This window comes from Hemitrygon akajei, chromosome 6 (genome assembly GCF_048418815.1).
Source record: "Hemitrygon akajei chromosome 6, sHemAka1.3, whole genome shotgun sequence".
Taxonomy (NCBI): Eukaryota; Metazoa; Chordata; class Chondrichthyes; order Myliobatiformes; family Dasyatidae; genus Hemitrygon; species Hemitrygon akajei.
This window is the reverse complement of record NC_133129.1, coordinates 151049850-151064759: the sequence shown is the minus strand read 5'-3', so window position 1 is coordinate 151064759 and position 14910 is coordinate 151049850. Positions and strand designations below refer to the sequence as shown.

General features: G+C 35.3%; 1 protein-coding gene across 2 annotated transcripts in view; it reads left to right on the top strand.

Annotated features, from left to right (window-relative positions):
* Positions 1–9523, top strand: part of LOC140729608 (DENN domain-containing protein 5A) — a 156671-nt gene extending 147148 nt beyond the window's left edge. For both annotated transcript variants that reach the window (XM_073049568.1, XM_073049567.1), the window contains 3 exons: positions 472–595; positions 1028–1196; positions 3151–9523. In XM_073049568.1, coding sequence (XP_072905669.1) covers positions 472–595; positions 1028–1196; positions 3151–3334 — 477 coding nt within the window. In that variant the 3' untranslated portion in view covers positions 3335–9523. The remainder of the gene's footprint in view (positions 1–471; positions 596–1027; positions 1197–3150) is intronic.
* The last annotated feature ends 5387 nt before the right edge of the window (positions 9524–14910 follow it).

Below are 14910 nucleotides of genomic sequence, written 5' to 3'. Positions count from 1 at the left end.
GCCCAAAAGCAGTTTATTGTAAGAAGTTACTTTATTGTAATTTTCTTATGATGATTTTTATTGCATTTAAATTGCAAAATAATCAAAGTAAACTTTTTTTTCCTGAAGTGGGGCCTTTGTTCAAATTGATTGCATACCGATGGTGAATATGAGATGAATAAAGTTTCTCATTGACCTTATCTTCCTTGAAAATGAGCGTTGAAAGACGGGCTGTTGATATCTTACAAATCTCAGAATGTGATGGCATTTAAGAACATGCCGTAGTTATTTACCGGTGTGATGCAAAAAAAAAGCCAGTTGGATTTAAAAGCATCGATCCCAATTGTTCTTGTAATTTAATTTGAATTTTTATGTATGTTATTTTGTTACCTCTTGTGCCAAATTCAATCATTTAATCTTATTAGTAGTTTTCTAAACTGTACTGTCCTTGAAAACAAAAAATATTTGCTTTCTTTTGTGATTGTAATCTAGAGAGGTAGCCTGACATTACTGCTCTGTGGGGAAAATGGACTTGTGTCAGCTTTAGAGCAAGTGTTCCACCACGGGTTTAAGTCACCTCGACTCTTCAAAAGTGTTTTCATTTGGGATTTTTTGGGTATGTATGTTGCAAAATTACTTGTTTTTTTGCCATATCATGCTATTATTGCCAAGACAGGATTGGTACCATAAAAGTAAATTATGAAAAATTTGACATGGGTAAAATAAATATGCAGTATTTTTCAGGACAGATGCTTTTGTGAATTGGGTCCTTTTGCATGAATGAAATTAAGTGTCTTGCATTGAATCTCTGGTTAATGTGATTTTTATGACTTGGATGCAGTGTGCGATTATAGTCAATAAGAACCCAAATGTCTGGTTGGTTAATCAGGATTGGGATGTACAAAACACAGATCTTTTTTAAAGTATTGTAAAAGTAGACTTGGAAAGGTCCAAAGTAACATGAAACATGTGAAATTAAGGAGATGTCCATATTTGCTTACCAGTGTCAACTAGCCAAAGTTATACAAGACTTTTTTTTCCCTTTCAGAAAAAGCATCAGTATACTTTGAGAGTTTGGAACATATTGAACATACGCAGGAAGAGAACTGGCAAACTAGGGCTAAGAAATTTTGCAAGTTTGTTGCTGCTATTAATAATGCTCCTAGGAACATCGGAAAGGATGGGAAGTTTCAGCTACTAGTGTGTCTGGGAGCAAGGTATTAAACTTATTTCTACTGTTCCTTATGGAAAGAAAAAACAAATTCTGCAGTGTTCATTAGAGTTCTGCTATTACACTTTCTAAAACATGAGAAAATCTGCATATGCTGGGATTGTATTTCTGTATTGAGAAAATAAATGTAATACAGCCAAAAATATAAGAAATTAGAACCAAGGTTACATGTCAGACAAGTCACCCAATGTCACAAGGTACAGGTTGAGTACCCCTGATCTGAAATTCCAAAATCCGAAAAAAATTTTGAGCACTGACATGATGTCACAAATAGAAAATTCCAGAAGGTGCTGGACAGGTTCCCTGGTGATACGCAGGTCTCTGCACACCATACAGTTCTGAGAAGTGATCTCATATTTGTGATGAACATAAGTCACTGAAAAATAGAAAAACACTACATAAAGGTGAAAAATGAAGATCTAGATCATATATTGAGAGAGTGGATTCATCAGCATCAGAGTGAATACGTCAGTTAACGGTACACTGATCATGACTCTGGCAAAGCTCTATCACGGCAAACTGCAAATTGAAGGTAACTGCGAATATTGAGCAGGCTGGTTGCAGAGATATAACATAAGGCATGACATTAAATTTTTAAAGATTCTGAAGATAAAGCATCTGTTGATCAAGAAGCACCAGGGAAATTCATTGAGTTTGCCAAGATTGTCACTGATGAAAATCTAACATCAGACAAGTTTACAGTGCTGATTGATTGTTTTTATACCTTACATAAAACCTTTAAAAAAGTAAAATACAAATGCAGTGTACTGTAAGCTTTTAATCAAAACACGGCATCGTAGGTGGAGACAGAAAGCCTGCCGTTGTTTGTTGAACAAGTGTAAGAGACTGCTTACTGGTAGTTCATAAATTCAGTCATAAAAGATGCTATCATTTCATTAAATATTCATAATATTTATCAAGCTATCTCATTATATATTCCAAAATCTGAAAAAATCCCTGAACAGTTCCAGCCCTATGTTAGATCAGGGCTACTCAACCTGTACTAAATTAATATGGAAGTTGATGCCATGGGTCTTATTTTGCTGACAAGGGAAAGGATGTAAATGAGCTAGATGAGAGAATGCAGGTTGGATCCTTTTGTTTTGTGAAACAGGAAGGATTTTGTACTGAAGCTGTGCAGGCTATCATTGGACAGATTTGGATCCAGTGCTTACAAGGATACTCTGACAAGCCAGGAGAGAAAGTGTAAAGATGGACAGCAATTTAACAAACTGTAAAGTTTAGAAATTGATCCTATCAAATCAATGAAATCATAGCCATGTATAAAATTAATGTTGATTTGCTTTATGTGGCGTTATACTATAATTATATAAGGTGTTCAGAAAAACATGTTTTAGTCTGAATGAGCTTGCTTGTGATCACCAAAGGCAAACTCAAAATAACAAAATTAAAGGCACTGAGAAGCACTTTCGTTAGATGCTCTTAGGGAAAATGGAAGCAAAAGAAACCCTTTTACTTTTAGATCTCAGTGCTGGGAAGAGCAGATGCTGACAAAGGGCTTTCAATTTTTGGCTTTGGTTGCTTTCTTCAGACAGCAGATTTGGTCTGTTGGATCTCTCACAGTGCATTTTTCTTATACGTAATTTGTTATTGTTCATACCAGGTTAGGTGAGGATGTTGTGCACTGGGAAAAACAAAAATTCATTTTCAATTTACTTTACATATTTCATGAAGAAGTCAAAATGTATTATAAATGGTCATGCCAAACTTATTATGTATTTGTTCCATAAACACTTCATCTTCACATATGACATAGGTTTAGAAGTTAAAGCTGTACACCACAGTCATGTGGAAGTGATCTTTTAATTTCTGTGCCCTGATATTTTATTAATAACAAAGTACTTCTGTTATGAATCCTGTTTCTCATAGAGGAATAGATAGACTGAACTGTAACTGTGGCTTTTACTTTAACTTGACAGGAATCATCTCTTGCATCACTGGATTGCGCTGCTTGCTGATTGCCCTATTATTGCTCAGATGTATGAAGACACAGCCCTGATTAAAGACCACACTCTAGTTAACTCTCTGATCCGAGTGCTGCAAACTTTACAGGAATTTAACATCACACTGGAGACGTCACTGGTCAAAGGTATTGACATTTAAAAGTGATCACCAGCATACAGGAAAGGACCATGCAAAAAATTTGCTGCATACCTGACGAACAAAATTGAAACTACAAAGGGAAATATTGGAATTCAACAACTTGTCTTGAAGTTGCAGGAGCTATTTGCCATATAATGTATGCACAGAGCCATTTTGAACCTATACCTATGGTTGTATTAGGCTATTGTAAAGTTTGAGAGAATGTGCATATGTGCAGACTTTTACTGTAATGTCAGCTGTCTATAGTCTTTCTTGGTTGTACAGTGTTGTGCAGCCTATCCAAGAACAATGCTTGTTTAAAAGTTTTTTTGTTGAAAGCAAGAAAGAAGTATTATGTTTGATTTCTTTTGCTGCAGATTGTCAATATTTGCACTGTTAACCTGCAGTTTAAATAATGTCTAAATTTTTTAAGTGTACATAAAGACAGTGCAGTGAATTATGCACATTTACTAAGTAGCTGCTAAAAAGTGTGTGTGTATATATGTGTATATAAAGAAATTTGTGTGTGTATGTGATATACATGCGCAGTATTCTTGTAAATTTAATTGGCAAGTTGGTAGTTTTTCAAATGTTGATGATCAAAGGATGAAGATAACATTCTGATATTGTGCTAAGCAAATACAGTATTTGTAATGTTTTTGATTAAAAGAAATACTCTTTTGTTTTCAGTTTACCATCTAGTACATAAAGTTGATAATTGATATCTCATAATTAGACATATGCCCTTGGCATTCAAGCTCCTATGAAGGTATCTTAATGAACTTAAACTAAATTTGTTTAGTGTGACATTAAAGTTCAAAAAGCTGTATATTCATAATACATTTTTTGTGCATATGTATGGCTTTTAATGTATTTTCTGATTGGCTGCTGTTACCTTTTATATCATCTGTAACATAGAGAACATGGGAGAAAGTTCCACCAACTGGAGTAATACACTTGAATTTAAAGTTTACTCTTTTCCTTTTGTGCATGTAACATTCCTGGTGAAAAATGTTTTCTGGAAACTTTTTGTATTTTCTTTTATCTACATCTTTGGCATTACATCTTATTTATCGCTTAAATACATTAAGAAGTTGTATTCTAGATCTTTATCCTGTTATAAAATAAGGTTAAAATGAAAGTTCATTCAAATGTTTTGTTTCCTCGAATGTAGGAATTTTTTTCAACCAGCTGTGATTTAGGTGAAACTTTTGACTTTATCAAATTATAGTGTGGCAAGTTATTTTTCAGTAAACTGGATTTCATCCACCATTCCCCAATATTCCTGTGAAATAAGTTTTATTGCAGTAATACAGATTTAGCACTGGTAATATCAGTCTTGTTTTCAACTTTTGTTGTGCCATTTAAATTTAGAGCAGCCATGCATAATATCCAGATTATTTACCAATAAGCTTTGAAACATTTGTAAAATAATATCAACAACCTCTGGTTTATATTCAGGGGAAAAATGACTTGCAAGCCATTTGTAATGAATAGCCTAAGAGAAGCTGGTTGGTTTCTGCTTCTGGAAGCATGGAAAACAACAACTCTTCTGCCTTTGGGTTCTTTAGCAAACAACATTGCCAAACATTCAGAACATTGTAATGGGAAAGTTCTTCGGGAATTTAAGTATGTTATGGGCTGACACTAAACTGGAAATTGTTGGTATTCCAGAAGAAAGAAACTGTCCAGTAATATCTATTAATGAACTGAATGGAAACTTGTTTGTGTCTTGCCTCCTCTTTTCCTTTTGATCCTTTTAGAAGTCGGGCACTAAAGTTAGTGCCGAGCTGAATGGTTGCCAGTGATTTCTGTCATAATTCCTCCTTATGGACATCAGATTGTGTTTCCTTGCATTAACTACATTGCAAATTCATTGAAGTTTGTTGAATAGGCTGAAAGATGTGAACAGTTATGAATTAGTTGCATGAGGAATTACTTGTTTTCAACTTGCCCAGTGAACATTTGCAGTATTCAGTAAAGTGTGATAAAGTAACCCTCATTAGAGCAATTGAAAACCAAATTATTATATTGCAGTCATAATATTACAATATACAGCCTTCTGCAGTTTTTAAAAGAAAGTTTGGAGTGCAATAATGTAGATCTTGCCATACATTCAGAGTAAGATGTATAGTTGAAATGTTGAGTTATTTAGGAATAATCTTCAGTACTTCAGTGATTGAACTAGTGTAAGCTATTGTTACAGTTGGCAGTTCCTGTGAACTTTCTGGCATATAATTCACCAGACACTACTTTGATGAAGAATGATAGATTCCCATCCTGCATAGTTTAAGTTCACTTAATGTTCTTGCATTAATTTTAAACAGGTGTAGCCTTTGAAACATAATCCCTGGGGAAAAGTGATTAGGAAAATTAAAGACTAAGGTATTACTTTTGTAGCTTGTCTATTTACTGGTGCTTTAACATGCTCTTGTACGTATAGGCTGTTTTTTTTTTTTTTCAATTTGACAAGTTGCCAATAATGATACAGCAAGGGAAAAACTGGGCATTTGGTACTAGAGTGAATAAAAAGATCCACCTTATATCTCCTTAACCAATTAGACTGAAGGATTCATACCATTCAAAGCTGTTTTTATAATTGATCAATTGTGTCATAACTACAATAAAATGGAATTCAGTGTCATAAGTGAGGGGCCATAACAACTAGTAAATCAAAACAATTAATTTGGAGAAGCTTCTTTATCAAGGTAAAATCAATGTGGACTACAACAAGCAGCAATACCATAACAAATGTACATTTGTGGGGAAACTAGATAAACATGCATGGGGAAAACATGATCTGTTATGAAAGCAGAATTAGGTTGGAAAAAACTGAGTAGATTAATATAAAGTTAAGGTCAAAAGATACATTTCTTTATATTCTATTGATTTAAAATTCAATTTTATTGTTTGTTAAAATCCATATTGATTTTGAGCATCAGTTATCAGAATTTTTATGTATTAGAAATATAACATTTCATATTCTTACCTCTTCAGCTTGTCTGGGCATATGGTACAATGCACATTCATCTAATTACCCAAAAGTCAATATTTCTAAAACATTGGTCTTTTACCATAATGTTTGATTCTTCACTGATATTAGATCAGAGATGTTAAAAATTGTTCAGCATAACAAATCTGGAAAAGTTTGCTTTTAAAATGTATTAATGTAAACAACAATGTCTGTGGTCATCATTCTGTCCCCACTTTAAGTAGGAGATTTTTAACAAAGTTGTAATATTTTTTTCTGTACCATTTTTGCCCCATCTCTCAAACACACAGATACACACACCCAGGTTCCACAAAACTTGTGATTATTTTCCTTTCAAATCTGATGCTGGGTAGCTCAGACCTGTACAGTGTCATGGACTGGGTTACAAGGTGGCACTTCAGGATAGCAACCTGAAGCAACCTTTGAGCCACCATTGCAAAGGCATACGTTTCCAGTGTTGTAAAGTCCCAGCCTATGTAGCTCACCCCTGGGAAGCTCTGGCAAGTCCCGTTAAGTAAACAACATACCACAATGATCCTTGGGAATGGGCCTTTTGATTCCCACCAATTTGTTAGCCCATTCTTCCCACTAAGTATAGGCTATCTCATCAATCCACCCCTCAGTTCCCTAAAATCCAGACACAGATGTAACTGGTTTATTTTCGTGCATCTCACAATGATGAAATATTTTCCTGGATGCGGTTCCTCACGTGGAGCCTTTGACATTGCACTGCTGAATTTTACACCCTTGGAAAAAATATTAACTTAGACCCTCCTTCATCCACCATAATTGCCTTTCTTTGTTAAATTCTGAACCTTCAATTATTCAAAATGTTTCAAATATTTTAAACATTTGTAATAATTGGAAATGTAAGAACATTAATATTGTTTTACCATCAGACTGCTATTTTGATTAAGCTTTGAATGACTTTGGTTCCTCCACAAGAATGAGTAAAACTCCTCTTTTCTGATTTATTCACTCATGGGATGAGTACATCCAAAGTATTTATTGTACCTCCATAATTGATCATGAACAGAATAGCCATAATTTTGCCAACATATTGGCTTTGAGTTGAAGTACCAATTTGGTGTGAAGGCATATAGAACACAGTAGAGCAATTCTGCCTGTTCTATATATCTTGAAGCTCCAATTTATGAGAGGAGAAGGGCAATATTAGATTTTATTAATGGAAAAGCAGCAACCCACAAACTAACACATACAAACAAGCTGGAGGAACTCAGCAGGTCGGGCAGCATCCATTGAAATGAGCAGTCAACGGATGCTGCCCAACCTGCTGAGTTCCTCCAGCTTGTTTGTACGTGTTGATTTGACCACAGCATCTGCAGTGTACTTTGTGTTTACAGCAACCCACAAACGTGTCTGTTCAAAAGTATGCTAGTAATTCTGGTTGGGGGAAAACAGAGGTCATATTTTTATTATACAGAAATGGTCTTTTATAAATTTGAATTTAAATTGTAAATTGAAGGATCAACTAATGGCATCAAGTCAAGTCACTTTTTATTGTCACTTCGACCATATATGACAAAATGGTACAGTACATAGTAAAAATGAGACAATGTTTTTTCAGGACCATGGTGTTACATGACACAGTACAAAAACTAGATTGAACTATGTAAAAAAACAACACAGAGGAAAAAAAACAACTACACTAGACTACAGACCTACTCAGGACTGCATAAAGTGCACAAAACAGTGCAGGCATTACAATAAATAATAAACAAGACAATAGGGTAGTAAGGTGTCAGTCCAGGCTCTGGCTATTGAGTCTGATAGCTTGGGGGAAGAAACTGTTTATCAATACCAGTATAGTAGGGAACTTTTATTTGAAGTGTACAGTAGAAGATTCTGTTGGCTTCCTTACTAAACACTTTTTTTTGCTGTTTCACTTCAGTTAGTTAACTGAACTTAGTGTCACAGGAGATGTATTTTAAAATAAAACTTTTTTTTAAAACTCCAAATCTTCCAATATTTCATCAAAGTTACCCATTCTTGTGCTGAGTTTCAACAGTGACACGGATCCGTTTCTCTAAAACGAGGTTACCAAAACCTCAATAGCATCCCATTTGAGAACAGCTATCCTGGTCTCATGTCAAGTATTTGTTATTTGCAAACAGTACAAGTATAATGTCATACATTTGTAGAAGATATCCAGTGATAACTGATGAAAAGAATGTGTGTATGATTTTTGGGTGATCACCAGACTGATTTTAGTTGTAATGCATCTGTGACTGAGAAGTCGATCTAGAATAAAGTATGACGAAAACACTTCAACCAAATGGCAATGTCAAATAGTGAATTTGCATTTTAGGAGAATGAAGATGACAAAGGGGAATAAATTTGTGTTGTATTAGAATAAAAACATTTAACAGCATTTAGTACACCAGTGACGTCAATCACTTATTGAAATGTTCTCACGGTAAATGCACAAAGTACCTAATTCATGTTCTTAAAGTAGTATTGATACATTCACTTCAATTATGTCTGTACAAAAACCAAAATTAAGGCTACCATTTAACTTTTCTGATTTTTTTTTAGTTGGAACAGTTCTGATCCTTAGAATGTCATAAGCTTTTTGGTCATTAATATTCATATAAACATTTTATAACAAGTTGTACAGAATCAGAAGATAGTATAAAGATTTAATTATTCTCAAATACTTGGTCTCCCAAGTAGCAAAATATTAATTACATTATATTTAAAATATATTTTGATATGGAGCAAAAGGAAGTGTTGTGTCTGTTTTATTTCTGTAGAGAATTTGCTGTAGTGATTTACATGGAACTATGACCAGTTCTTTAAAATAAAATTCCTCCTCTGCAGCTGGAGGGAATTACATTTAACAGAAATGATAATTAAATATTCACCTGAAACTTGTTGAGTGAGGACATATGTTTATTATAACTAACTAGTAATTGTGTACAGTATATTTAAATTGTATTAATGAAGACATGTTGATAGTGACAAAGTCTGTATTTATAAGTGTATGTATATTTTTACATAACAAACTTGCTCCTGTGAGTAGATAACGACTAATAATTGAATGGGGATTGGGTTTATAGAAGGCACAGTTTGTTTTATCTGTTTAACTGCCCTGTTATCCATTCTGTAATCAGAACTAGAATTGTACTATATAAAAATCTACTGGTGTTGTATTTCAAATTGTCCTTATAAATAAACTGTAAATGTTTGTTAATTAATCTCTGCCTGTCTCAATGTATCGAAACTTACTGTTATGTTGAGTTTTAATGTGCAATATGCCTAGTTCCATTCATTTAAGTGCATTAACTCCCTTTCATTTGATCATTGTTGCACTGAGATTTGGTGACCAAACATCAGTTACCATAAGATTGTACCTAAAATTGTCAAATCAATAGATTACAATCATTTCACTGACATATTTACCATTTCATAAAAGAATGAGTTTTGTAAGGTTAATTCACTTAGCTTATTTTACATAATAATTATTGTAAAACTAAATGAATGAAAATATCAGAGCCAGCATTAATTGAGTTACATTTCCAACAAAATTAACATTCCATGTTATGTTTAACAAGTGTAGTCGTCATTGTTATGTTAGCTGGTGTTAACAAGTACCTTAGTTAGATTTCATTTGCTTAGCATGTTATTATCCAATCCATGGAATAGTAGTAAGAAGAGCAAACAGAACACACGGAAAATAGGAGCAGGAGTAGGCCACCTGGTTCCTCAACCGTACCCACCATTCAATAAAACTGGCTTTTGTCCTCAATTCACCATCAACTTGAAGTGCTTATAATTATGTAGCCCTTATAACTCTCAAAGGGCAGAGACCTCAAAATTCACTAAGAAGAAAAAGTTGTGGCAGTAATCTTCAGCCAACACACCTAACAATGTGCTGGGGGCAGCCCCCAAGTGTCACCACACATTCCAAGCCAACACAGCACGGCCACGATGCTTGGCACAGCAACACAATGCAACAAAACAGGACACAACAAGCAACAAAACAACAGCGAAATAAGCCTCTTTTGTCCCACTCACATACACACATGGGTATTTTACTCAAAATACTAGAAATTATTAATAACATCGCTTGTTCACTTACAGCTAAAACAGCCAACTATCAAGTATTTTCTTATCCAAAGTGCATTGAATTATGACTTGTGGATTTGTATGTTTGCTTGAAGTTATTTTTAGCTGACCTGTGTTCACGAGGTTTGGCTCTATATTGAAAGAACGTCATTTCATTGACTTCAAAATATTCACTTATCAATCAAATTAAACTTGATTTAACATTGCATTTGATATTAAATTGCTTTTCTTTTGTCATTTGACTCTTTTACTGCAACAAAAACAATTGTTTCCAAATCATTTTAATGAAACTGTAATAATTTGACCAGCAGTACACAACATCCATCTCTCTCATTCACACACTGACATAGTCTCATTATCACTAACTTACACCAGAAGGATCTTGTGCTATTTAACAAACTAAAAATCAAACATCTGACTGAAGGCAGACCATTTAGTGTAAAGTGAAGCTCCTTATTGTGGTGGTGGAGGGGGGGGGGGGTGGAGTTGGTGTGAGCTTACTAAGAATTTCCTGGGACACATTCTGGATGCATTACAAATCGATTACCAAAGACTTTGCTACTGGCGGTGGGGGTAGATTAGGGGAGTATGCATATGAGATGGGCCTTAGTTTTGCTGTAGTCATAGAGTTCTTACAGCACAGAAACCAGCCCTTTGGCCCATCTACTGCAGGCCAAATCATTAATCTGCCTAGTTCTTACCGACCTGCACCCTCTCAGTAAAGATCCCCTTAACCCATGACCTCTAGTTCTATTCACACCAAACTCAGTGGAAAAAGCCTGCTTGTATTTCTCCTATTTATACTCCTCATAATTTTGTATACCTCTATCAAATCTCCTCTCATTCTCCTATGCTCTCGGGAATAAAGTCCTAACCTATTAGACCTTTCCCTATAACTCAGGTCCTCAGTTCTTGGCAACATCCTTGTAAATTTTCTTTGGACTCCTTCAATCTTATTTGCATTTTTCTGTAGGTAGGTGACCAAAACTGCACACAATACTCAAATTAAGCCTCACCAATGTCTTATACAACTTCAAAGGTCCAATTTAATGTCAGAGAAATGTATACAATATACATCCTGAAATGCTTTTTCTTCATAAATGTCCATGAAAACAGCGAAGTGCCTCAAAGAATGAACGACAGATAAACATAAGAACCCCAAAGCTCCCCTCCCGCGTATAAATGGCAACGAGCAACAATAACATAACATTTCAACTTTTGTACTCATTACTTGGATTTATGAATGCCAATGTGCCAAAAGTTCTCTTTATGACCCTATAAAGAGTTCTCTGTGATGCTTCTTTCAAGAAATCATGGATCTGTATTCCAGATTCCTCTGTTCTACTGCTCTCCTCAGTGCCTTACTCCTCACCGTGTAAGTCCTACCCTAGTTGGTCCTCCCAAAGTGCCACACCTCACACTTGTCTACATTAAACTCCATCTGCTATTTTTCTGCCCATTATTCCAGCTGGTCCAGATCCCGCTGCAATCCTTGACGGTCTTCCCAGCTGTCCACTACACCCCAATCTCAGTGTTGTCCGTAGATTTGTTGATCCAGTTTACTACGTTATCATCCAGATTGTTGATATTTTGTATTAGGGAATTATCAACATTAGAAATACTCACGGTTCCAATTCCAAGACTTATCTGTTACTTCCCAGAGAATTCACTTTTCTTTCATTATGTTCCCTTCCAGTGTTCTTTGCATCTTTATCTTTTCCAGATGATTGGTGCATTGAGATCATTTTTAGGTTCCCACATTTCAGAAGCCTGACCTGAGCTGTTGGAGAAACAATGATCTTTTTTACTATATAACTGGGTAACAAAGCAAAACAAATTCACTGTGGGGTGAAAGAAAGAATAAGTTCCAAACCAGAGCAAACCCTCTCAAGTAACCCAATTGTTTGGAGTCCCAAACAACTTAGTGCAGTTTGCAAATATATGAAAAGATGTTTTTTTTTGTTTCAATTTTATTGTTCCTTTTACTCAACTTGCAAATTTCCAATGGTTTTTCCATCTGCTGGAACTCCAAACAATAGTGTTGATCCTGACAAGTCTGAGGTGATGCACTTTGTCAAGTCAAATATGGTTCAGACATATAGAGAATATTAAATGGTAAGGCCATAAGGATTAAGAATGAACAGAGCGACCTTTGGGGCCATACTTCCCTAAAAGTAGCAAAATGGATAAATGCAGTGGCATATGGCATACTTGCCTTTATAGGTTGGTTGTAGAATTTAAAGGTTGTACAGTAAGAATGTGATTGTGCTGGAGAGAATGCAGAAGAAATTTGCCAGATGACTTTAGTTATGGGGAGAGATTGAACAGACTTGTTTCCCCCAGAGTAAAGGATATAAGATTGCAAGAAGGATAGGCTAGGTTAGATGGTCAAAACTTTTCTCCGTGGTTTGGGTATCAAAAATAAGGGTAAAAGTTTAAGGTCAGATTGAAGAGTTTAAATGGAATCTGAGTGGAAACCTTTTACTTGTATGCTGTGCACCAATCATCTAGAAAAAGAAGAAGAATTTCAGAGTTGTATACTTTGATAATAAATAAATCTTTGAAATGCAAAGAACAATGTAAGGGTGCATAATGAAAGGAAAGTGAATTCTCTGGGCAGTAACCAATAACATTGGAAATGGATCCATAAGTATTTCCTGCATTGATAATTCCCTAATACAGGTCTTCCCTACTGATGAATGTTCAATGTACATACAGCCTGTGCTTACAATCAAGCTTTTGGGAGCTGGCAAAATGGATTTTCCGGCAGCAGGCATTATCTGCTGTGTGGGAACTTAGTTTGTGGTCATTTGTAAGTTATATATAATTTATGTTCATTTATGCTTGCCTTCATTTTATAATGTATTGACTGGATTATGAATCATTCATGGGAACAAAATCCCCCTGTAGCCTGGGGAAGACCCATAGCCAACTAATTTCTTGTGTCAACACATTTGTCACTATCATGAAACCTTTATACTTTGACAGGACTTTGATACATTTTCAAAGATAGAGTAATAACAATGTCTAGAATTCAAGAATACAGTATTGAGAATAAAAATGTAAGTAAGCCATCCCTCACCCAGTCGAGTTTACTGCAGGTGAGATAACAAGTAATCAATCATGTCCTGAAAGTTAATGGGATACATAATTTTATGAAAACAAGAGACCTTGATGAACCTTGTGTATCTGAGGGAAATTGCTTCTACTGGATGGTGAAGAGTGAGTCTCCAAGAGGATATTTGGAAATATGGTGGGGGGGGGGGTCTGGAAATGTGAACTACAAGATTTGATTGAGATTACTCTGGCACAAAACAAAAACATTTGAATGGTCTAACTTCTTAGTGGTTCAAATGGATTGCAAATACTAACTTTTGTTTTGTATAATAATTTATCTTGTAGAAAGACATTATTTTCTGATTTATACTTATAATAGTTCAACCACTAAATCTGCTAAACAGATCAAGTTAGTAAAGTACTCCTGTAAATGCACAGCTACAGAGAAATTATAAATGCATCTGTGTAAAGGTTGTGAAAATATATATTTAAACCTTTATGTGTAAAGTTTAGGCATTGTCTTATTGATTTATGCCTTTTTGAAGATGTAACAGCAAAGGGCAGTTTTTTTGACTATGCTGTAGGGTGATTTTAACCGCAAGTTCAATAACATTTTTAGAAAATAAGATACCAAAGGAATATCACTGGCATTGATATGAAGTTTGAAAGGTTCATTCTATTGTCAAAGGATGCAAGTACAATACAACTCTGATATTTGTCTTCTCCAGATAGCCATGAAATACAGGAAATCCATGGAAGCTGTTGTAAGGAAAAGCTGTCACTCCCTCCCAACATGAAAAAGAAAAAGAAACAAAATTTGCAGACCTCAAAACCCCCACCCCTTCCTCACAAACAAATGCGCCAATGTCATCAAATCCCCAGCCCCCTTCCTCGCAGGAGAAACAGTGACAATAACGTCAAAACTCCCAACCCCTCTCTTACACAGAAAAACTAACAGATTAATCGACACAGGAAAAGCACCTATATATAGTGCATTTTGTGCTATCTTACTTTGATTTATAATAAGTATCCTTATGAATCCTGTATTTGTGTATATGAAATGTAATAAAAATATTGGAAAAAGAAAGAAAAGCACCAACAAACCCCAACATCAAACTCCCAAATCCCCAAATTCTCCCTCGCAGAAAAAAACCACCTGCCAACTGGCAACAAGAAAGAAAAACACTGAAAACTGAAGGAGGCTAATAGAAAGTACAGTACAATTATCACATAAACCTCAGAATATTGAAATACATCCTTCCGTCAGCTTTTGAGAAGAATGGCCGCTTGAACTCATTCCTTCTGTGAGGTGCGACCGCCATGCCAACTCCGAACAGGAATGCCACCAACCCGGCTACTGACCCCCATGGCCTCCTTTGAGAGAGACCACTGACCTCTCTGCATTCACCTCGATACTTCAATCTTCTTTGCTGCTTCAAGATGGAGTGGTTCATGACCC